Source organism: Phragmites australis, chromosome 22, assembly GCF_958298935.1.
Source record: "Phragmites australis chromosome 22, lpPhrAust1.1, whole genome shotgun sequence".
NCBI lineage: Eukaryota > Viridiplantae > Streptophyta > Magnoliopsida > Poales > Poaceae > Phragmites > Phragmites australis.
In genome coordinates, this window is record NC_084942.1 from 22,598,078 (window position 1) to 22,623,668 (window position 25,591).

The 25,591-nt window shown below is 45.7% G+C and overlaps 2 protein-coding genes across 3 annotated transcripts; both read right to left on the bottom strand.

Moving 5' to 3' along the window:
- Window positions 1–1,990: 1,990 nt before the first annotated feature.
- LOC133904903 (nuclear transcription factor Y subunit A-7-like) lies at window positions 1,991–6,657 on the bottom strand. 2 transcript variants are annotated; one of them, XM_062346547.1, is made up of 6 exons: window positions 6,481–6,657; window positions 5,597–5,751; window positions 4,582–4,742; window positions 3,766–3,837; window positions 3,210–3,374; window positions 1,991–2,614 (listed from the first exon to the last, which is right to left on the bottom strand). In XM_062346547.1, exons 2-6 carry the CDS (start codon window positions 5,622–5,624, stop codon window positions 2,396–2,398), a joined length of 645 nt encoding a protein of 214 aa, XP_062202531.1. In that variant the 5' UTR covers window positions 5,625–5,751; window positions 6,481–6,657; the 3' UTR covers window positions 1,991–2,395. The 2 variants fall into 2 exon arrangements, with proteins under 2 accessions (XP_062202531.1, XP_062202532.1); XM_062346548.1 differs by lacking the exon at window positions 6,481–6,657 and having other exon boundaries at window positions 4,659–4,742; window positions 5,597–5,745.
- Window positions 6,658–14,390: 7,733 nt separating this feature from the next.
- Window positions 14,391–17,283, bottom strand: LOC133904288 (uncharacterized). The gene is made up of 2 exons (XM_062345752.1): window positions 15,805–17,283; window positions 14,391–14,823 (listed from the first exon to the last, which is right to left on the bottom strand). Exons 1-2 carry the CDS (start codon window positions 17,252–17,254, stop codon window positions 14,699–14,701), a joined length of 1,575 nt encoding a protein of 524 aa, XP_062201736.1. The 5' UTR covers window positions 17,255–17,283; the 3' UTR covers window positions 14,391–14,698.
- Between the last annotated feature and the right edge of the window lie 8,308 nt (window positions 17,284–25,591).

The following is a 25,591-nucleotide window of genomic DNA, read 5'->3' on the forward strand; positions in this document are numbered from 1 at the left end:
TTGGGAGAGGGAGGTCAATGTGCCTAGCTGAAAGGTCAGGCTGTTCTGCATGCCTGTGTCTGTCTGTGTGCCCCCTGCTTGCCTTGTCCCCCTGCCATGGCATGATAAGGGCTCAGGTCACTTTTCCCATGCCTCTTCTTCCTCCCTTGACAGCAATTCTAATTTCAAAATCGAAGGAAAAAACAAAGGAGAGAGATGCAGGCATGGTGCAGCAGCACTCTTGGAGTTGGGACGCATGCATGGGGCCTGCCTTTGCAGTGCAAGCAAAGCATGTCAAGACACTTTCACTGTTTCTTGGGAAGCTCATGTCTCCTCCCTTTTAGGATTACTTGATCTTGGCCTCTCTGAATATATTAAGCACCATCAGAGATTCATCAGATATCGATCGATCGGCAAGCAGATCTTCATTCAGTGAAACACCTGCATATATAGGTTACAGATCAATGCATATAACTTCCTTCAGCTGAAATCCTAATTTGTGACCATCCTTCCCATGGATCTGTATCATATACAGTAGCATCATATATACTATCATGCATGAACTGATGGTCAATTTGCATGCAAGTCCTTGCTAGGTAATGAGATCAACCTCCCAAAGCAAAAATGCATGAAAGTTTAAGCTCATGCATGCATTGTTTTTCTTTCCCTCTCAAAAAGAAAAGCCATGCATGTATTAAGGATTGTTATTTCCTTTTGATGTTTAAGCCTTAAGCTGGAAGCCTGGAACAATGTAATAAGGTACTAATAGGTTGCATGCATGCATCGCGAGACGTAGAGGCCAAAACATTTTTTCCATTATCTAAGAAAATGTGAAAGCTAGAGATCGATCGATCAAGCTAAACATGCATGGAAGCATGATGATCAAAGATTGACTCTCTGCGTGTATCCCAGGCAGGATGCATGATTAATGTCTGCACCTACGTACATACAGCTTATATTGAACATATAGAGATAACATACATAGCCACTTGTTTATGCATGCCTGGACTGGATCTGTCATAATTCTTCAGAGGACAGCCCAATTAGCAAGAGCAGTTTCGTTTCCCTTTCTGCGTTAATCGATTGCTGGTTTGTTCCCATCATTCATATATAAATCTCTCTGTGTCTCCGATCAAGATTTGAAAGGAGATGACATCTCAAAGGGAGAAAAATATATATTTGAAAAATGGATATCGATGAGCTAGGTTGCTTCCTTGGTAAGCTTGTGGGCTAAGCGACAAGTACGGTGGCATGGCTGGCCATTGGTTATTAAGCACCCGATATGATATAACCGCAGCAGATAAGATAATCACGCGGGTCCGTACATGTAGTTTCTCATCTCTCATGGTGAGGTATAAAAAATAAAACTAATATCTTGGTACCTCTCAAGATTGTAAAAGACCTCGATCTTTAAGAAATGTTATGCTCTATGAGCTAGATTTTGTGGCAATAAGAACATAGCCATGCAAAGCCACTTCTTTTGCGAAAGAATTAAGCCACGCTCAAAGCTGTCTGCCTGTTCAAGCTGTTTAGAGCGATTTCACTGTAGTGCTAGTACTGTAGCGAGAACACTGTAGCACTCAGCCCTGTCCATCCACTCACGGTCTAACGGTAGCATCCCTAATACGGATCCGGCGCTCTCTGCTCTGCTCTTCACTCTTCTTTCTGGTCTTTCGGAGCACAAAAAAAAGGTAAGACGTGGTCGTGCGAGAAAGGTTGCAGGAACAAGCTTCAGTGGTCTCGAGAAAGCATATTCTTCAACACCCGAGAAAGTGTGTTGTTCTTCTTGGTAATGGTTGTTAATCTTTCAATGCTCTCGAGAAAAGCATGCTCAACGTCCATGTGATGACCTAGGGCAGAATGTTGGTTCAAGCAAGGTTCACAGCACCCGGCAATCAATAGGCAATTCAATGGAGAATGCAAACATCATAACCAAACAAGCAATGCAGTACAAATGGTTCGATTCCAGAATCTCCAACCGATTGTGAGAGCATCATTTGCAGTGAAGGAATTGAGGAGGAAAACAGAGCTAGCTTCATTGCATGTCCTACAATAAGGTTTATTGTCACCAACAAACACATAGCCAGTGCTTATTCGCTGCAACACAAATGATGATGCAGGACAGCAGGTTATGAACTGACTCCAAGCAAGCAAACAATGGGGCTAATATGCTACATGGACTTTCTGAACAACTGACCGGAGCTATCCTCGGGACACCAAGCTACTCATTGTACAGAAAAGGAAATAAAATGAGAAGGGAAACATATCGACTCGCCTATGTTTTCTATGGAACATATCCTACAACATCCAACGACGCCATTTTCTGTTGCCCACTAGCGCTTACTGTACAAAACTGTTGACATGTCTAGCGTCAGGTGCTTAGCTTAACTCTCTCCAATGGAGAGTTTTTTAAACCTCATTCACGACTGTCCGCCTTATTAGCTGAAGATGCACCGTTAGGGGATGGAGGGGTTGACGGTTGGCCACTGCTGTGGGGCACAACTCCGTTCTGTTTTTCTTTGTGACTGGAATCGGAGTTCTCTTCCTTGTCATCTGACTTCGAATTAAGAAACCGGCCTCCAGCTCCCCTGGCCCTTTTCAGGGCATGCTGATGCCTTGACTCATGGAGATACGGCTGCACAGCACAGATGTAAGTGAGTTAAGACACAAGGAACTTAACAGTCATAAGAAATAAACACGCAAGTTGTTTTTGTTTCACATGCTATCAAACAGTATGAAACACTTGCAAGCAACTTGCAGTGGGGTCATCTGAACTTGGCAGAATTTTTAGGTCTATTAGAGTAACAAAGAATTGCATGTTTATCGTTGAGTCTTTCTTTTTGAAAATAAATCATGATACTAACAAATTCAATTTGGTCCATCTAAAAAGTAACTTTCAGATGAAAACAGAAAGCAGCAATTCAGCCTTTCAACTTTGTCAATGTGTGGCATCCAATTTGTATTCCTAAATCTTAACTGCTTTTGTGATAAGCAACACCCGTGCAGGCACAAAAAACTTGGTACGTTAAAATTTCTGATATGATGGAAGATTGAAATAATATTCACCAGAAGATTTATAGTACAGCGTGGGGCAGATCAATCTTCAAGTGGAAGTAGGGAAGGTAGATTGGAGAATTCACTTGATTATTTGCTCTAGCATCATGAACAGAAATAGCTAATTAAAAATTCTGAGTCATATGGCACCGTGGAAGGTGGTTAAGAAGATTTACCTTACGACCCTTGACAAGCTTCCTTTCAGATTCAGCTTTAGCCCGAGATTGACGCCGCCTTAATATTGCATTGTATTGCTTTGCATTTACATACACAGGCTCTTCAATGGCATCAGTAGGCAACGGTAAACCAGTCGGATGCATTCCGACCAATGGTGGATGCATCTGAAAAAATAATCAATTTTATTAACTCCAACAGACCAGTTTAAACAAAGAACGATAATCGCACAAAAAAGTCTACATTATGCAGTGATCCTTTTCTGACTGACTATGAATCAGAATAGGCTATATGGTAATATTGGATATTGGCCTACCCTCTCAAGGCGCACTTGAATATTTAGCTATACTTTGGATTCTGATTGCAAACATGAATCTTTTAATCTTTGGCCTTAAGAAATAAGAAGTCGAATTAAATGAACTTGGTGCCCTTCAATTATTTCTAAATTTGATAAATCATAAATGTTCCTCAAAGCTGATACAACCTACATTTGGAGAAAAGTTCATTGGGCTACAATGAAATATATTTGCTACCGGAGAGAGTACGCAAGAGCTTTACCATTGGCGGTCCACCGTAAGCCGCATAAAGGCTTCCATAGTATGGGTCAATATTTGGGTAAGCGAATTGACCCTGCCAGGCACGAAATATGAAATTAGCCAATAGAGGTTGCAACATATTCCTCGAAATTCTGCATGAATCTTGATTAAAAAAAAATTGTAACAAAGAAGTAATTGAAAGGAGAAAAAAAAAACTGTAACAATCTTTACGGTGAAGGTCTAAGAAGCTGCTGAAATTAGAAGATCCATAGCAAGGGTACCTTAAAAATAATTAGAAATATTCACAATAAAGTAAAGAATGTACCAGCAAAACACATGTGTAGTAACAATTTAGACCATAAAGAGGGAAACAAACATACATTAGCAAGAAACTGAGACCACCCAGTGTGCAAATATCCAATGACGAAGCTTTGCTAGTTTAAGACTCGAATGTGATGATAGGCATACATTTAGTGACAGTATGAGAAGGAAAAGTGATATAGCAGAAATTTTGCGATGGGATATAACTGCTCTGCTTAGAGCCAAATAGTCTGAACAACGGGAATATTTCGTATTTCTCTTCAGCAACAGGGAAATGATGTATTAGATTGTCCTCAGCACTCTATAAGAGTTTTGATCTCAATATGTTCTGTTAGTATTAGCTTTGAAGAGGTGTTTGAAGCAGGAAAGGTGATTCGATACCCCATATGGTATTTCTTACACATCTCTCTATGACCAATTGTCAACTTTTCCTTGGACATAACTCAATGGAAAAGACTGCAGCCTGAGAAGAATCCAGTAGCACTAATAAGTAAAATGGAAAAGTTACAAGCCGTACCATTGCATGGCCCACGTCATGAGGGCCATAGGGTGACACATAATCTGCTGGTGGTGTGCCCACCATTGTTTGACTACCTGAACTAGTAACTGTGGCTTCTTGCTGGTCCTCAGGTTCAGCTTGCTTCTGCTGTTGATGTTGATCCTCAGCTCTGTGGTCACCTGCCCAGGGAAACACATAAAAAAATGAGAAATGCACACTTGACTTCAATGTACTAACAAGTAACAACAGTTATAAATGAATTGCATATGCCATCACTTGTCATGTACTAACAAGTAACACCAGTTATAATTTAACATTTTTTTTATATGGTAGTGATCAATATAAATGCCGCAGAGAGCACTTGCCAAATTTCCACCAGCTATGAATCTGTTCGGTAGCACCAGGCTGCATCCAGTATACCATATAATGGCAGGTATGCATATCATCACTGATACAAAACCACATAAAATCCCCTAGTTTCTTTAAAAAAAAAATGCTTATTTGTTGTTTGGGGAGTCCAAAGGCAGGGAGCATGAACTAAACGCTGATTCTAGATCAGCAGCCTCAGCTGCCAAAACAAACAACTTTTCTTGCAGTCACATATAGTGGAAGGATTTCCTTAAGTAAAATAGAAATAATGGATCAAGGGAGCATGAACTAAACGCTGATTCTAGCTCAGCAGCCTCAGCTGCCAGCACAAACAACATTTCTTGCAGTCACATATAGTGGAAGGATTTCCTTAAGTAAAATAGAAATAATGGATCAAAAGATGGTGTCGTGTACCCATTGTTGGCAATTAGTTTGTGGCACAAATGCCACTGCTTGATTGGATGATATGTAATTCCAACACATATATAATGAATGTGCTCTCTGCTAGAATTCACAACACACCCAAAGGTGGGATGCGTTCTAAATATTAGACCTAAAACTCCATGTATCGTGACTAAAGTTACATCTCAGAACCAAACACTGCCCTACACCCTAGTGTTACAGTTAAACATTTATATAACAGCAGTGGATGTATCAAGAATACCTGAAACACCATGGACTACGGAAGTCATGATCTGTTCTTTCCCAAGGCAAAGCACAAATCCGGATCATGCACGGAGAAGAGCCAGACTTACTAAGACCATTCCATATGTTTCAAGCGCAGCTTTAGCACTGTGGATGGAGCACACCAAAAATTTCCTGAAAACAAGCGTAAGGCATCTCGTTAGCACTTTGTGGATGAAGCGCACCAAAATTTTGCTGAAACCAAGCGTAAGGCATCTCCTGAAATCCAGAAACTGCGATTGAACCTCATGACTGCAGGACATTGACAGGAATAATTCAAACGGATGTAGATGAGAAATACTCCTACGGTAAGAGCTAGCAGACCTTAGAAAAGGTTGAGGGATCTGTATCTGCAGCCAACTATGCGAACAAAAAAGGAACTCCTTAAATTTTCAGTCGCCTAAGTTGGAGATACTTAATTTACGTAGCTCTGTTGGTGGAATCATCCACGGTTGTGAACAAAATTTGGGACCCGTAAAAAACACGGGAATTTCCCTAGATTCTTGCGGGAATCAAACTCAAACTGTTTCCTGTGAAATTCCTGTGTTCCAAACCACCAGAATTGCGATGCCAGGGTGGGACTTAATAGAACCCCTATTTGTTTTGGAAAATAAACTGTACCCGTACCGTGGATAGAAAGGACTAAAGTCCTGCTCGCTGAATTAGCAGAACCTAATCGAATTATGCATGGATGGATGTATGAGTGGATTGGGTTAGCACTTAGTAGGGCACCACGCAGCACACGAATCCGCAGCTTAACCGAACGGGGAGAACGAAGCATCCGGATTCGATTGCGCACAGAACCTACTCGTAGAACAGGGGAACCCATCCGAGCGAGCTAGGATTACAGTACAGAGTACTCACCAACGACGAAAGGAACCAATCCAATCCGACCCGGGCCGGGGCGGATCTCCACCCCACCCGGCTGGACCGAGGGAGGAGCGGCGGCGGAGGACTCGTCGGAGCGAGGACGGCGGCTAGGCGATGGGACGGGGGAGTGGTTTGGACCTCAAATTGAGAGGCGGCTTGGAGGGGTGGCTGCGTGGTGGGGCCACACCTATAGCCAATTTTCCTTTTTATTTTAATCTCTCTTTTCTTTTTCAGATTTTTTTACTTTGTTATTTTAATAAATATTTTTTTAGATGATCATTTTAAGGTAAAGACTTCTTTTCGTCCGTTGTACATCCATCTGTTCCACATAGATGATGAAAAATTCAACATGCGTCTACGTTCACACAACATCGACATGTTGCATTAACTAGAGTCGCTTTCCCCTCCTGTAGCTGCCTCTCACTTCGGCTCGCTCTCTCGCATAGGAAGAACAAGGGCCTCCACATATAGGGGACATAGATGCCCAAATCAATGGCCGCTGCCTCCGAGATCGAGGACAACTCCATCCAAAACAAGGCTGTCGTCGTCCAAATCAGCGTTGTTATCAATTCCCCTCCCATCTCTCTCTCTCTCTCTCTCTCTCTCTCTCTCTCTCTCTCTCTCTCTCTCTCCCCTCCATCCTCAAATCTCTTCCATCTCCAAATTTTTCTTCGTTGTACAGTGGAGGTTAGAGGAGGGCGTGGCATGAGGGTTGGTGAAGGGGGGTTGAGGGTGATGGCCAATGTCTGCTTGGCTTCGATTCATACTGCCATCGATTGAAGCTACTCGTGCACGTGCATCTGGCTTCTATTCGCGCTGCTTGGGGAGTAGAGATGGTTGCTGGCGAGTTCATCGACTCTACTTTTGTGATCTATTCCGTTCCCATTCCCCCAACTCGTTCACAACTGATGGCACATCATAATAACAATCCTAACAGTATCTCATGGTGGATCTTTCCAACATTATGTTCTCCAATATAAATATTCATATTATTGACCTGGTATCCATATACCTATGATCCATGAAATGTGATCATCAACCAATACATGTATTGGTCTTATGTATCATTACAATAATATGCGACCAGTGATCGACTAAGAATAACATCATGATATAAACAAAGAGTTTCATGAACAAGACACATACTTGTCAATCAAAGTAAACAATAGTCATTCTTGGAATAACACATTATTCAGAAGTACATGAACATAGACGTGTGATGCAATCATCTATGTGATTGCCTCTAGCGCATATCACCTTCATGGTAGGCACGGCCCAACCAAAGTGCGGTGTGGCGAAGGAGTCGGGCACAATTATTAGCCCACGATTTGTTTCTCACTGCATCGCATAAATAGAGAAGAAAAAACCCACAAAATGCTGCAATGTTTCACAAAATCTCCAAGTCTCTCTCTCTCTCTCTCTCTCTCTCTCTCTCTCTCTCTCTCTCTCTCTCTTGTTCACGTGCGTGTGTGTTCATTGAGATTGGTTGTCGGAACTGGGTCTGTTGAGATTTGTTGCTGGCGCCAACACGTGGCATCAGAGCCAGTTAAGGAGGACAACTAGCTGACAATGGAGAAAGGCGACAGTCGCTCCTTGTCAAGGTCTCCACCACCGAAGGCTCATACCAGCAAAGACGAACATTCTGGCGAAGGCAGTACCTCGTGCGGCATCATGGTGGAGCGGATTGTGAAGGAGACCAGCGGTTCTGTGGTCTACCCGGTGTTGACACGAACAAACTACAATGATTGGGCTCTTGTCATGCAGGTTAATCTTGAAGCACAAGGGCTCTGAGATGCGATCCAGAGCAGCAAGGTCAAGCACTGCGAGGATAGGTTAGCGTTAGCAACCGTACTCCGCGTTGTATCGGCAGATATGCACTTGACACTTGACATTAAGAAGAGAGCCAAGGAGGCATGAGATGCTCTAAAGACAATGCGCATGGGTGTCGCGTGCGTGTAGGAGGCGAACGAACAGAAGCTCTTGAAGGAGTTCAAGAACATCTCCTTCAGAGACGGGGAGGCCATCGATGACTTCACCATGTGGATTTCCGGGCTCGCCAGCAACATTCATATATTGGGCGAGTAGATGGATGAGGCATGTGTCATCAATATGTTTCTCCGCGTCATGCCGCCATGGTACACGTAGATCGCTCTCTCGATCGATACTTTACTCGATTTGAGCAAGATGTCTATCGAAGAACTCACTGGGCAGTTGCGCACGGATGAGGAGTGACTGGCGCGGTTGTTCCATCATCACCAAGGCGACTCCTCTGGTGGGGAGAAGCCAGGCGGACAACCGCACCCCAAGCCAAAGTAGTGAGCATGAAGCAAGAGTGCTCGAGACAATGCTGCAATTCTGGCATCTACGGCCATTGGGCCAAGGAGTGTCGCAAGTCGTGCCGTGAACGTGAACGGCGTGAGGAGGTGCACCTTGCGAAGACGAACACCGAGCAGCAAGCACTTCTCTTGGCGCATGCATGTGACGTCATGCGCACCTTGACTCAGAATGTGTTCCTCAACGAGGAGCACGTGTTCACGATCGACTCCGATGATGATGTGTGGTACCTCAACATGGAGGCGAGCAACCACATGATGGGATGCAGAACAACGTTGACATCCCTCGACGAGGACATACCTAGATCAGTGCGCTTCGGTGATGGCTCAGTCATTGAAACATGCGGCCTCGACTCGGTGATGATGGAGTGCAAGAACAAGGAGCAAAAGGTGCTCACAGAGGTATACTACATACCCCGTTTGAAGAGCAACATCGTGAGTCTAGACCAGCTAGAAGAGGGTGGTTGCAAGATCGTCATCAAGACTGGAAGCTGTGCATCTATGATCACGAGCGCGCACTGCTGGTCCAGGCACCACGTACAAGGAACATGCTTTACACATTGAAGCAGACTTCACCGTGCCCGTGTGCTTGCTGTTGAAGATGGACGATGCGGCATGGCTCTGGCATGCCCGGTACAACTACTTGAACTTTTCGTCGCTCTGGGAGATAGAGCTGGAAAAGATGGTGGATGGTGTCCCGCTGATCGACTGCGTTGAACAGTTCTGTGACTAATGCGCCCTTGGCAAGCAGCACTACGTGCCATTCCCATAGGCTACTGTATATCGTGTTGAGCGAGGCCTTGAGCTCTTCCACAGTGACTTGTGCGGCCAAATCCAACCAAGCATTACTGGAGGTAAAAGTTATTTCCTATTGATTGTGGATGACTATAGCCGATTCATGTGGCTCGAGCTCCATGAGACCAAGGATGAGACGTTCACGTACTTCAAGAAGGTGAAGGCGCTGACTAAGAATGAGCATGACGGCCGGCTCAAGGTGTTTCACTCCGATCGGGGTAGAGAATTCAACTCCATCGAGTTCATGGCCTACTGCGACGAGCATGGCGTCAAGCATCACACCACCGCGCCCTATTCGCAACAAAAAATGGCGTCATCGAGCGATGCAACTGAATGGTGGTTGAGATGGCCCGTTTCTTTCTCAATAGCATGAAGGTGCTGGCAGAGTTCTGGAGTGAGGCGGCGAAGACTGCCGTCTACATCCTCAATCGTGTGCCAATGAGAAGCCTGACGGCCAGACCCCGTATAAAGCTTAGTACAAAAGAAAGCCAAATGTCCATCACATGCGCACATTCGGGTGCATAGCTCATGTCAAGAGGGTCAGGCCAGGTGTTAACAAGCTCGCAGACGGATAGATGCCAATGGTCTTTCTGAGCTATGAGCCCGGGATGAAGGGCTATCAGGACTATGATCCGGTGGCCAAGAGACTTCACGTCTCGCGTGACATGGTGTTTGAGGAACACCGTGCGTGGAATTGGAGTGAGAACACTGACGATTCAATGCTAGCGGTGACATTCACAGTGAAGTATATGGCCATGACCAACGCTGCACCAACGGTCGATGACGACACACAGCAACACACGCCCGCATTGTCACCCTCGCCTACGACATCAGTCGTACCGTCAACCACGCCCACACCAGCATCGACGGTGACACCTACACTGTCGGGTGTGCAGTGGGCGACACCATAGAGCGAGGGTGCATACGACTCCGATGGTGTGGCACTTCGCTTCTGCATGCTGCTGAATGAGTGGAGCACCATCGAGGAGGTGAACGACTTTGAGTATAGCAGCTTGTGCTTGCTCGCCATCGAGGAGCCGAGCAGTGTTGAGCAAGCATTGACCGTGAGCTGCTGGCGTCGCACCATGGAGGATGAGCTGAAGTCGGTCGATAAGAACAATACATGGGAGCTCGCCGCACTCATGTTCGGACATCGAGCCATAGGGCTCAAATGCGTGTTCAAGGTGAAGAAGGACCCGACGGGCAACATCATCAAGCATAAAGCCCGCTTGGTGGACTACGATGAGGTGTTTGCATCGGTGGTGAGATAGGAGGCTATGCGACTGCTGCTCACACTCACCGCACATGTCGGGTGGGAAGTTCACCATATGGATGTGAAATCCGTGTTCTTGAATGGTGATCTTGCCGAGGAAGTTTATGTACATCAACCATCAGGCTTCATCGACATTAGTCATGGCAACAAAGCTTTGTACAGGCTACGTCAAGCACCCTAGGCATGGAACAGGAGGCTGGATAATGAGCTCATTTCGCTTGGTTTCGAGTGGAATCCACTGGAGCATGCAGTGCACAGGCTGGTGAGCGGTCAATCCTTCTTGCTGGTCGGTGTATATGTGGATGATTTGATCATCACTAGTCCCTTTAGTGAGGACATCACTGCCTTCAAGAACCAAATGATGTAGCTGTTCAGCATGAGCGACCTTGGTCTCCTGAGTTATTACTTGGGGATCGAGGTGAAGCAAGGAGGTGGAGAGGTCACCATGTGCCAAGTGCTTATGCAGCCAAGATACTCGAGCTGTCGGGCATGTTTGGGTGCAACCCCTGCCATACTCAGATGGAGAATCGACTCAAGCTGAGCAAGCGGGACAGCGGTGTTGCAGTGGATGTGACGAGGTACAAAAACATCATCAGAAGTCTGTGCTACCTCGTCAACACACGACCTGACATTCCCCATGCGGTGGGCATTGTTAGCAGATACATGGAGGCCTCGATGGCACAACACTGGGCGGCAGCCAGGCATATACTTTGATATATTTTCGAGACGATCGGGTATGGATGTTGCTACAAGAAGGCTGACTCGTTGGATCCTAATCTCTTTGGTTTCAGTGACAACGATCATCCGGGTGATGTTGATGACCACAAGAGCACAATCGGCATCACGTTCTTCCTTGGCGCAAACTTGATCAGGTGGTCGTCCCAGAAGCATAATGTTGTCGCTCTCTCGTCATGTGAGGCGGAATACATTGTGGCGGTAGCAGCAGCATATCAAGGTGTGTGGTTGAGCCGCTTGCTGGACGAGCTGACAGAACGTGAGGCGCTAAAGGTCAAGTTGTTGGTGGACAACAAGTCAGCGATTGCGCTGAGCAAGAACCCGATGCATCACAAGCACAATAAGCACATCAATACGTGCTTTCATTTTATTCGTGAATGCATTGAGAACGGCAAGGTGGACGTCGATCATGTCAGCACTGATGGGCAGCTGGCTGACATCCTGACCAAATCACTCGGACAAGACAAGTTCGTCGAGATGCGGCAGAAGCCGGGCATCGCAGAGGTGCAACGGGATTAGCGGGTGATTTGTTTGTCGCACGTTTAGATATTTTCAGTTGCATGTTTGCATGTTCAGTTAGAGGCCCGAGGCGTGTGTTGTTCACGTCAGGGCCGAGCCTTCCTATTGTTTAGCTGAGCCACGGCGCGCACGGTGGGCACGACGCACGACGCAGCCAAAGCGTCATTGTTAGCTCACGATGTGGCGTAGGAGTCAGGCGTCATTGTTAGCTCACGATTTGTTTCTCACTGCATCGCATAAATAGAGAAGAAAAAAACCCAGAAAAAGCTGCAACGTTTCGCAGCACAAAATCTCCAAGTCTCTCGCTCTCTCTCGTCCGCGTGCGTGTGTGTGTTTGTTCGTTGAGATCGGTTGCCGGAGCTGGGTCTGTTGCGATGGGCTGCCGGCGCCAACACTGACTGAATGTATGTTCTTCTAATAAAACAAAAACTGGAAAGAATATCTATGGAGTAATAGTGGGACTAGATGCTTGAGCCAACAATTACGCGAGCCTGAACACTTATTGGGACTGAACTTATGCTACTAAGACCACAGACCAGAAGAAATGATTAGCAGAAAACTGAAATAAATAAATCGAGCAGTTCATTCCTCTAAAAGGAAAGAACTCGAGCAGTTCTTAAGTAGGTCCTGCACACCTTGCTGCTCGAGGGGGAGATAAAATCTCAATGTGCTTTGGTGTGTCGATGTTTAACTAGGTTTGAAGAGGTGTGCAGGGCACTCGCATTGTCAGGAAAAAGAAAACAAACAAAAACTGGAGTGAGAGGACGGTGAAACTCAGAAGAGGCTAGTTGGAGGCTTGCCTTGGCATGGACGTTTGCCCCAACCCAGTACTCCGCTTCTCAACTTGGGCGGTGGATTGCCGTTCAGAAGACCATGCGAAACAAGTTTTTTTTTAATGTCCTCGAAGATATATTGGAGCCAAAATTGAGTACTTATTGAGTTACTACCTCCGTTGTTTACTTGTCACCATTTTTTTACTGTAGCAATTTTGATTTTATGTTTTTTTTCTACGAAAGATTTATAAATAATTAAAACTTTCATATCATTAGATTCATCGTGAAATGTACTTTATTAGTATTAGATACTTTTGAGTATTCGTAATTTTTTTAAAAAAAAACGTAAGATCAAAGTTGCTACGGTAAAAAATTGATGACAAGTAAACGAAAACAGAGATAATATATTGTTACCTTGGCGAAGGGGGTATCCATTCACCGCCCCTACTGCATCAGCCAATAATCGAGTACCAACGCAAGAAGAGTAGAGGAAGAACATAGCAAATCTAGATCTAGAAGAGGGAGAACATTTTTTTTTGTTATTTTGTTGTTGTTGGGGGAGTAGCTTCGGTGTCCCTACAGTCCATCGAAGGTAGCAGAGCTGAAGGTAATGCAGCGCTGAGGCAAGACGAGCACAAGCCAGAGGTAATGCAGCGCCGAGGCAAGGCGAGCTCATGCCGAAGGTGATGCAACACTGAGGCGCCAAGACCGTTCGAAGGAGAACGTATCTTCGGACGATCACCCAGAGATAATCCTTGCCTCCCAGTGGAGAACAAGGGTGCCAAGTCTGCGAATGGCTTAATTTCCTCTGTTCGTGCGAGAATTACATAATATATTAAAAATATCTTAAATTGATTAAGATTATTCATTAGCACGTGATATATTTCTTTCCGGATTTTCTTTGAGCCATCATGAATTTTACATAGTTCGTCCAAATATTATGTGCTAACTCTTTGCTTCTTACTTAGAATAATAAGGTAGTTTTGCTTGAAATGTCTTATGTTCAAATCGCACGAGATAATACAAGGGGTGCTCCGGGTGTAAAGAATTTATTTTATTTTATTTTGGCATCAAAAAGTTAAATTCAAGATTGAACCCAATTATCACTTGATGAACCGATAATGACAACCATAACCGGTAGTGCCGGTTCCAAAGCGATAGTGACAATCGCTCTATTATCTCTGTTGCTTGTTTGTTGTACCAATACTGATAGCTTTTTTTCTCTAGTAGTGTAGGGTGCTCCTTTTGCAAGATTCTCTTTTTTTTATTTTTTTGCATCAAAAAGTTGAATCCAGGACAGATTATCTTCATGAATTCACAGTGATAGTTATGAGCCGGTGGTGACAATATAATAACATCGTTACTACCGATTGCAAATCGATAGTGATAATCGCCCGCTTATCACTATTAGCTTGTTTAGTACCCGTTAAAAATTGGTAGTGATGCCAATTATCAACCAACATTGATATAGGACCAGAGAAAAAAAAATTCTATGTGCACGAACAACTATGATCTTCTCCGCAAGCACAGCAGTCAAAGATACCTTGGCAGAGAGGGATCCTTTAACTGAAGACATGTAGTAGCAACAAGGAGTCAGCAGTAGCATAGACGAGCATTTAGATTGTTCAAGTTGAAATTCCCTGCCTACATCGACGTATTTGTTTGCATTCTGTTGAACTACTTTGTTGATTAGCTGACGCGCGTGGGAACAACATCGGTTTTTCACCGGCTCCCAACTGAATACGCCGCCATACATGCATCATACAAGTTGATATTGTTTAGCATCATTCAGGGGTATATGCCGCCATACATGCTTCTTCCCACGCCTCATTCTGCTGGTCAGTTCCTTCGCGCACCTCAGTTGGTTTAAGCGCTTCCTTTTCAGTTAGTTTAAGCGCTTCTAATGTGCCTGCATCAAATAGAATAGCTCATCTTAAATCTAACAAATGCTCCAGAGCAAGAATTGGTTTCTTTTAGATCAAGAAGAACAAGTACTCATGTTTTCATTTACTAGCACAATAAACAAAGAAAGAAACAAAAAGCCCGCGGCAAGAAATACTTATCCAGGTTGACGTTGGTCAATATCATTTTATTAAAGTAACCGATGGAGCTTAATTTATGTTAAATGTAACTTATATATTGCATCTCATAAGGTGCTGCTTTTGGCCAGGAACAGGTTGAACACCATTTCTTGGGTGCTTATCCTTTGCAATTACAATGTTGAGGCAACCTTCCCATTCAGCCAATAACCAAGCAACTGTTCTAAATGTCCTGTTTAGATTCTTAATTTGACAGAATTCCACCACCACCACCATTAAAGAAAACTGGGAGCTGTGGATTTGTGATTCTATTCTGCAACAGTTTTGCGGTCCTTTCACAAGAACGGTTTCCGCACAAAAGCAGTAAATTCAGCTCAACACAGCTTAGTAATGTATGTCTATTGGACTACCAGTGTTTGTTTGATCAACTGATACACACTTTACAGAACACTGTATAGCAAATCTGTATTAGCTGCCATTAGGGATGCAAGTTTTTTTTGGTCGACCCAAAACCCACTCCATCCTACTAAAAATGCCATTCCCACTAATTGCTAGTTCATTTTATTAGTTAGTTATGGTGGAAATTTTTTTATGAACTAGAGTGGGTAGGGTACTTGGGTACCCATCGGGTCCCCACTTGCATCCCTATTTGCCATCAATAAGCAGAGGCTCCTGAATTAAGTCCACGAGCTTGCAAGTTCAATCCTTAACTAATTGGTCATTCAGATCTTTCTAAACCAGAACTAAACTAACATGATGAGTCCCTAGATGTTCAACATTTGAGAAGGGCATTCATATTGTATACACAAAAACACGCAAACAGGCGGGGAGTACCAGTACACAAAAGTTACCTGTAGTCTTCTTCAGATAACTAGAGATTTCACTGGAGCAGTAGGTGGGCATCAAACTGAAGTCCTTTTGGATATCAAGCTCGGCTACTCCTCGCAGCGTGTTCTTCCTCACATCAACAGCAACCACCACCTCCAAATTATCCACCTTAGAAAGCAAGTAGACAGCATCATCATCCATGCTTATGGTGGGGTATGCCACTGACAGACTCTGCAGGATTGCTTTGGCGTCACTGCCACGCAGCTTAGACAGCGGCTTAGAGAGCCATGGCTTGCTGGTGTCAATGGTGAGAGCATTGACGTCAACGTCACATTCACGGCGCCAATCCTCCCATGAACCAACCGGGAGAGGCATGCTCCATGTTGTTGCCCTCCAGCCATCACGTCGCACCAGCTGGGAGTTTCTTGAGTTTCGGCGCACCCATTCCAGGTAGGAGTCACGGGTGGTCTTCTTCAGCTCTCTTGGTGGCCGGATTTCGATCTCAATGTACTTGATAGAGTCTTTGTGTCGGCTGATGGTGATATCCCGGAGAAAGTTGGGGTTACATTCTTGGAGCAGACGATCCCAGTTGCCCCTCGCTGGCAGGGGCAGTGGGACGTCGCGGAGCACTGGGCACTCGTCGAGCAAGTTGCACAGGAGGATGCCACGCCAGAGGTCCACCCAGGCGACCGTGCCTCGCTTGCCGCCGACCGTGATCGTCTTCCCCGTCTCGTGGTACAGCATGTCGTCGGCCACCGCGTCAGGTAACGGGACAAGCGTGTCCCTCACCGGCTCCTCAACTGACAATCGCTTGGAGATCCAACCCTCATCGGCATTGGAGGAGCGGTAGAGGTGGAGGTCGAACTCCGTCCTTATTAGCGCGCCGCCGTTGGGATCGCGCCTTGGGACCCTGCTCCGGAGGGCGGCGACGACGTACCCGCCGCCGTCGTCGCCACTGAGGAGGGCGGCCTCGGAGTCGTTGAAGCACTTGGGGTACGGGTTGGGGAGCAGGTCCAGCAGAGGGGGGTGCGCCCTGTAGACGAAGTAGTCCCAGAACCGTGTCATGGCGGAGAGGACGGCGTCGGGGTTGATGGGGACGCGGAGGAGGACGAGGTCGGCGTGTGTGGCGACAACCTTGGGCGCTGAGCCGGGGAACTCCATGCCGGGGCAGTGGACGCAGAGGTAGGAGAGGGTCGGCGGGCGGGCGGCGCGGAAGGTCACCTGGATGGGCAGCCCGCTGCTCGTGACGCCCGTGGCGGTGGTAGCGTTGGGGAGGTCGGCGATGTAGCACCGCATGTCAAGTAGGACCCAGCCTGGGGCGTTGTCGCAATCGGGAAGGGTAGGCGGAATCCAGGAGGAGGCGGCGGCCATGGCTTTCCTGGGAGGAGGAGATCCGAAGTGGAGGGGATTGGATATGAAGGAGGCCGGATCATCAGACGGTTCCGAGCCGGATTTGTGTCCTGCCTCCTTCATAAAATTCGGTCAGGTTTGATCTTGTTCAGCGCGCAACATCGATAATAGCTGACACAGTAGGACTCGGTGGTGCCCAATTTTAAGGGTTCTAGTGCAGTTTATTTTCCAATTTCTTTGTGATTGCTACAGCTTAATTGGATTGCAATTCATTTATAGTAGTTTTAATCTGTCACAAGTTAGCCACTGGTGCAAAATCAGTGACTAAATTTCATGTAGTTACAGATTGCAAACTTCATGATTTTTTATTCTTAGGCCATCTCCAACGGAGCCTCCAAATTTGAGGATTCTAGTGCTACAGTAATTTGCGGTCTACTGTAGCACTGGAAATTCATCTACAACAGATCCTCTATCCAGTGATACAGTACTGCTACAGTGTTAGGGATAGAGTATGCTGTAATAGTGATAAGGGATGCTGTAATAGTATTTTGAGGATGAAAATTTGAGATAGCTGTTGGAGATGGTCTTATTCTGTTTTCTTACTGTGTGATGTTGGCATCTTTTTTCGGATTTTGTAACAATCAAATGTTGGTTGTATACATCTAATGATGAAAAAGCCGGATGTTTATCTATTTAAAAAAAAAAACAAGTTAGCGCTGGATACCTCTGCTTTTGGATTAGCTACTGGTGCAAAATCAGTGACTCAATTTCAAGCTCTCGGGACTTGGTGAGCGCCTGCTGCTGGTTGTCATGAATATGTTCTTTTAAGGGGTAGTAAGAAAGAAATATCATCGATATTCTCTCTCTACTCAGTAATAAAGCAAATCGAATAACCATGTAGACCTGCTCTGCATAGCTCAATTGTAGTTTCTGTAAAATGACAAAGCTAGGCTTTTTCTTTCCTTACCCCATGAGACAAGCTCAGGGCCAATAGTAATGTGGAAGCTATTTATCAATATACCTGTGTGTGGCATTTTGCTCTTTCAATGGTTAATTGACTATGCAAGAATGTAGTTTGAATGTTTGATACAAGGTTTGGGTGATCTGGGTGCAGATACGTACAATTAAACTTTCAATGCACACTGCTAAGTAAGGTAGCTAGCTAGGTATTTTCTTCGGTGTCTTCCACATCTTCCCCTTCTCAATTATATATGTTAGTATGGAGAATTACGACTGTTGCGTTTTACTATATTAATGTTTGTGTGAGTGATATATGTGAACTGAGCTAAGTATTGCATAACCTTGTGCTTACACCCTTCCCTGTGGTTTTCTGAATCATGAGCTTGCTAGTCTGCATGTTATGGTGCTTATATTTGAAATATTGCTGAGCTTGGCAACTGAAATATTGCACATAAATTATCCTATAATTGAGGTTTCAGTTCTTATTTTGTGTGGGTTCTTTCTTGATGCTTTAATTAGGTCCAATTATCTTCTAACATTTTCTGCCTAGTTCAATTGAGAGGAGCTGTTTTAATTTTGTCCTTCAGATGTTTGAACTCCGACTGTTGGTAAACCTCTTCCTTTTAAAAATCGACCCCCACACCCCTCTCCCTCTTGGAGACCTCGTTCATTCTGCTCAACGAGTATGCAGGGAAGCATGGTGATGGCCAAATCAATTGGGGCACAGGGACGACCAGAAACAGGAGAAGACTAGGCCCACCAAATATGCACCCTGGTGGCCACCAGCCCAGCGATGAAATCAAGAGGACATGAGGGAGTGCCTGACGGCGTGGCGGTGATAGCGACCAACAGGTCCTCTTCCTCCTCTGTTAGCTTTCCTCCTTTTTTTTTTCTCAAGAACATGCTATGCACGCATTTTATTAAGGAGAAGAGAGTAATACAAACGAGTTACAACCACAGAAACACAGAAACAAAGGAACGTGAACATACCGGGGGAGGAGAACAACAAGGAATAAACTAAAAAGAGAAAAGGGGACATAACGTGTTAGGATCTGTGACTCTAAATTAGAGATAAACTAGAGTTTGTTTAGATTACGTATTAGAGTATGAATCCGAGTTGATCTCTATCCCTTGTAATTCCGGGTATATATATAACCTGAGACCCTCTTTGTAATTCATCCCGAAATTAAGAAAAGATGTAGTCTCTCAAGTTCATCGCGTTCTTCGTGGGGATTAAACTCTAATCCCACAAATCTTCCCGAAATCCTCAAAATTCTAGCCCTATTTTCTCAACATAACGTGTGACGCTGGCCCTAGAGGAGAGGGGCGGCAAGTGTCGGTGACATGGGAACCAGAGGTCCTCGAGTCCCGAGGCCAGGACAGCAGAGTGTCATGTGGCGCCCTCCCTCGGGGATGATCTCCCCGAGATCTGAGAAGTCCAAGTTCCAGGAGATGGTGCTCGGGGCCATGAACAGTGGCCCCGCCGAGTCCCCGAGTTCCCCGAGTATCCGAGAAGACCAAGTTTCGGGAGAGGGCGCTCGGGGCCATGAACAGTGGCCCCCGAGTACCCGAGTTCCTCGAGGACCCGAGCAGACAAGTTCCGGGAGATGACGCTCGGGGCCATGAACAGTGGTCCCCGAGTTCCCCGAGGACCGAGAAAGGGCATATCCGAGAGAAAGTGCTCGGGGTTATGAACAGTAGTCCCCGAGCACCCAGAGTTCCCCGAGGACTTGAGAAGCCCGTTGCCGGTGGACCACACAAGGACTCAGCGGTGAAGTGTCAATTGGTGAGAGGTCCGATGCTGCATTTAAGAGGACGCGTGGCCTGTCACTTCCAACCACTCCTCCCACGCCTGCTGTCAGCCCCTGCCACTCCCTGGCAGGAAGGCGTGGGGACATTTAATGCGGCGGGTCCCATCGAGCGTCATCCGGCGCGCTTCGGGATAACGTCGCAGGGCTCGAGGCATATCGCCTACCACCCCGCCGTGTCAGGTTTGCTCTGACCGAACGGACACGCGGGGTTGCTCGGTGGCTGCCCGGTGGGCCCTCCCTGCTGCACCCGCTAAAAAGCAGGATGATGACGATAGGATCGGACGGGGGCGCGTTTTCAACCCCCCCCCCCCCCCGTAATATCAAGCTGTAGCCCATGATGACTGCTTTCTATTTATGGCGTCTTGGAACTTGCACCATCCTTTCTGGGCACGTTAGGCCGCCCCGATGGGGTATAAGAAGGGGCGGGCTCCCCGGAGAGGGAGAGAAATACTTCAGAAGGTGAAGCAGAGCTCGCTGAAGATCGACTAAGTCTCACGAAGAACAAGACACACGAAGCTCTAGACTTAGACAGAAATCCTTGTAACACAACAGATCCTCAGAGAGGCATTCCCAAAAGCATGTATAGTATACACACAGGAGTAGGGTATTACGCTCCGTGCGGCCCGAACCTATCTAAAATCCCCTGAGCATTTATTTCCTCTAGCATCCAATCATCCACTCCGCCTGCATCTCATTTACTCTCATTTAACTCACGTACAAGGTAGATTCAGAATCATCCCCCCGACCGAATCTCAAAGGGGGTCCCTCCGGATCCCCGCTTGTGGAGTTCATCCTCCGACAGCAAGGCACACTGTAACGGTAGCCGACTACTCGCGTATAAAATCTGACAAAATCAAGATAACAGCTTGATCCCAAAGGAGAGCCTCCTCCGAAATCATCTTGACTAGCTCCACAGGCAACGTCGTCGTGTTGCAGAAGACACGGGCATTCCTTTCATTCCATATTCTCCAAACACAAAGGAGAACAATTGAATCAAAACTAAGCCGACGTGGTTTGGGCACACTCTTTCGACTCCTCAACCACCAATCAACGAAGGTAACATGGGGGGGGGGAGGAGTCAGGTGTTGCAAACATGAACGACAAAGTAGCCGAAACCAAGTGTCCCGGCTGAAGACACAACCCATATAGCAACTTGGATGCCCCTACACAAATCAGAAGTTATCATGTATGTGTTTCCCTTTAATGAAGGCACTCTAGTTTGGCGCGACCAATGAAGGTAGGTAAGGTGTGACCTGATTGGCTAAGGCTTACGACACCAGCTTCCCAAAGTTGTGGATGAGACTGATGGGTTGGTAATTTAACCAGCTTTTTGTCCACAGTTTTGGGTAGAAGGGTGAGGAGGGCACCATTCACAAGGTGGAACCTCTGTGTGTCCATCGCTGAGAGGGAGTTAAAGGCACGCATGATGTAAGACCCCGAACCCGGATTTTCTATATCTCCTGTATCAGTCTCTGGATCAAGTAACTGATACGCATAATATAACAGTTGTAGCATCACGGTCAAACTTCGTACCTAAAGTATTAATGTTCAGAGTACAAAAGGTTACAAACCATATGTTTATTACAAACCTGGCCGAACGGCCAACAAAAGTATAGCAGAAAACATCGACCCAAGCCACAAGCAGCTAGGGTGCGAACGCGATGACTAACTCTACTCTTCATCCTTGCCTTCACCTCCAGCAAAGGCAAACTCAGCTTCCTTATCTGAATGATAGCAAGAGTGATTATGGAAGGTACTCAGCAAGTCCTATACTACTTCAAAGTGTTGATAGATGCATAAATATGACAATTCAAGGATAAGGCTTGACGATTTAGTTATAAGCGTAAAGCATTTTATGCAGGCATTCAGTTGCATTCTCTAATATTAACTTTAAAACAGTTTAAGTCCAGAAAATAAGGTAACAAGTCATATCTTGAAGGTTTTCGGTCCTGGGAGGGACTACACCTCGCTCCACAGTCCCTATCATCACATCTGGTGTACCTCTAGTACTACACAGCCCCTGACGGATTGAGCCAGCAACCTCATCACACTGACATCTAGTCCACACACTCATCAAGACGCACGCACCCTGAGTCTAGTCAAAAAGGTTCTACCTTCGCATGTCTATGACCGTGGACATGCCTATTCGAATAGGTTCATACTCTACAGAGGTTATACACTGTACCCACACGATATGCTTAACCTCCAACCGTTATATCGGAGAAGCGAATCATACCAAGACACTTCAATCACCTTTCCTGCTGGGCTTTTCTACAAGATGCGACAAGCACCAGAAACCTTGTACTAAATTCCAGCCCCATTTTTAAGCCCTTGGCCGGTTCTCGAAGCATCCAAATAGAGGGCCAGATAGTAATTTGACCTCTCATTGCTCTCAGCCTCCTAGTATGATGCCCAACCCAGTCTGGTGAAGAAAACTCAAGTTCTACCCATTTAGGACGCATGGTTGCACGGGGATTGCATAAGCATGGCAGCGAAATGACTCAGTCTTTAAGTGGCCAGGTCAGTTATCTTTTGGCAACAAATACCACAGAGGTAACTCAAGCCCCCAAGAACATCCTCGACCAGAGTACTACTCTTTCTACCCCCGCCAAAATAATTTTCACCCATTTTTACACATCACCATCCATATCCCACACGATATCAATGATTTCACAACCATCACAAAATTCACAACCATCAAGGATTCATGGTATATGAATTAATTTGATAAGTAGTGAACGATATCTCCGAAGAGATGCATTTCAAAGCGATATCTTTGAGGAGACGTATTCAAACCTAAGAATTCTAGATATCAAGGCGTCATCCGACGTTAATATAGATAATGATAGGTAAATCCTAGAGTGATATTTGTTCTGGATGATGATATTTCAGACATGATAATTGTTTGATAGGATTAACTACTACAAGTATTTTTGAAAGAAAACGCGATACATAGCGCATGCGATAATAAGTCATATTTTAAGTTGATCATATAGATTATTTGAAAACATAGGTTCAATATGATCAAGGAGATAGGACTTGCCTTCTTCAAAGTTTTCCTCGAAGCCTTGGTCGAAATCAGGATCCTCCTCGCTCTTGATGCTTCCTGTACAGCACTCACAAAACTCCGCTGGTTCTGCAAACGTGAATACGATCAATAATGAACTATGCTAGAGAAGAAGAAAATAACATCAAATGAAAATCCAAATGAGCTCTAATGGATATCACACTGTGATAGATAGGTAGATCTCGATTTTAGATGAATTTTGGCAAAAGAATCGTCGAAATCGGAGCCAGAACGGAGAAGTTATGACACTAGGAAGATTTAATCTAAAATTAAATCGAGAAAATATAAAATAATACTATTCATGGGTGGGACCCACGGGTGGGACCCACTGAACAGTAAGTCGATGGGACCCACGATACAGTGCTGGGTTGGACCGAGATGGGCTTGGTTTGGGCTGGGTCTAGGCCTGGACTTGGGCTTGGGCCACACAGTGCTAGGCTGCACAGTGGTCGGCCCACTCGGGTCAGGCCAACTGGTTTGCGAGCCGCGGAAGCTGGGCTAGCCCACTGGGCACAGCCTTTGGTGGCTGGGCTGGCTTTAACGGGTTAGCGGCTTGTTGGCCGAGCCACGGCCTGTTTGGCCGACTGTGCGGGCAAGGCTGAGCCCAGCCACCCACGTGCGTGCGCGTGGGCTCACCGGTTGGGTAGAGCGGCGAAGGCGGGGAGCGACAGCGAGCAAGGGCAACAAAGCAGTGCCGGGAAACTCATCGTCGTTGTGGTAGGGCTACGGCTCGGGTTGAGGTATTGGGGCCGGTGGTCTACACGGGTGCATGGATTCATATTGGGGGTCGGTGAAGGCAAGAAGCCAATGGAGCGGGTCAAGTCGACGGTCGAAGGCGGCCATGGGGGCGACGGCTCGGTCGTTGGCAGAGGAGAGGAAAGAGAGGGGGATTCAGCCGACTAAGGGTTCCTACAGGTGCGACACTTGATGATATCTACATCTTTTTAGTTGACAATTTTTTTATTTGAAGTCATGTAGGTGCATAAATCTGGTTTACAAACAATTTAGCATTATTAACTTATCGGGCTAGAGTCCTTTCGTTGTTGTTCACTCATGGAAGTACGTAACATTCCTAAACTACATATAAAAGGATAAAACTAGTAATACCATGGTAAAATGATAATATATGCAATTCTTAAGCACTGAAAAAAGATGAACATTTTTGTCGGTGTACCAAGTAAAGGGGTACCCCGGCTAAACGGACCCATGTATGGCACAAACGACCGGGGGAACATCTCCTAAAAAATCTAGTCGGTCGATGAGCTACCCCGGCCGGTGCAAAGCCTCCAGCGACCAATCTCGCCGCATCTTCACACAAACCCACGACCAGCCCTCCTGGTCGCAGGACCTGATTGGACACTTGCCTGAGCAATCCTCTTCACCAGGCACCAGCCCCGATGGATAAGGTCGTGGGCGGTGCAGGGGATGTGTCCCATCCCGTAGCCTTAAAGGCTACGGTGTGAGACTCTACATGCCGGACGTAGCGTCGCACGACAGATGGGATGTTATCAGCCATTCAACAGAGGCAAGTGGGCGAGAACGACGCGCAGAGGCAAGTGGATGAGAATGGCGCGCAGAGGCAAGTGGACGAAGAAGGCGCACAGAGTCAAGTGGACGAGGACGGCGCACAGAGGCAAGCAGACAGAGACGGCACAAGAGTGCACTGTTCCGTCCCGTCGCATTAAATGTAGGAGGATAAGGTTTTACAGGCTGGGCAAAGACGACGTGCGGCTGAACGATGTACAATGCTATCAGATCAAAGTTACATGCCTGGTACTCCGTAATGATGATTTGAGATAGATATTAGAATGAGCAGAGTCCATCTGTGTAGAACCGGCATGTTAGTTCTCCCTCTTCCTACTATATAAAGGGATGAAGACCCCGTTGTAAACCACGGCAAATCAGTTCTGGCAATCCTTTAGAACACCACTATAACCAAGTCAGATCTACTATAACACACAAAAGAACCAGAATGTAGGATTGTTATCTTCCGGGAGACCCGAAACTGCATAACCCTTGGTGTCCCAAAATCCTTCATTTACACGAATAGACACATTCTCTTCCTGAAACGCCGTTCACGTACCCACCAACACACCCCGGAATCACTGTCAAGGATTTACCCTCGATAATTTTGTATATATAAAATGCACTCATTGATACTCTTAGCTGACTTTCAAGTTGGTCAACTCAATTCCAAATTGGATGAAATATGTAATAATACAAAAATATAAGTTAAATAAATGACCACCTCTAATGGTAGTTGTTACATGGTGAAATGCTATTATATGTAATGCTTAAGTTGGTTGATGTTGAAGCTGGAGGAAACAAGCGTCGGTTTGTATGTTTGTAGTAAGATATCCGAAAATTCAAAAAAAAAATCCTATAGGGTCAGATAAAGAATATTTTATACGAGAATTGTAGCTTTCGATGAGATCTAAAAATTTGTATTGACAACTTTTTCATTTAAAGTCATTTATATGTCGAAATAAACATCAAAAGTTTTGAACAACAAGGTTCAAAAGGGGAAAAAACTATTCTATTGCCATTAGCAAACATTGTGAAGTAGGATGTTAAGGTAGTTTTGCGCGAAGTGTCTTATGTTCAAATTGCATGAGATAATGC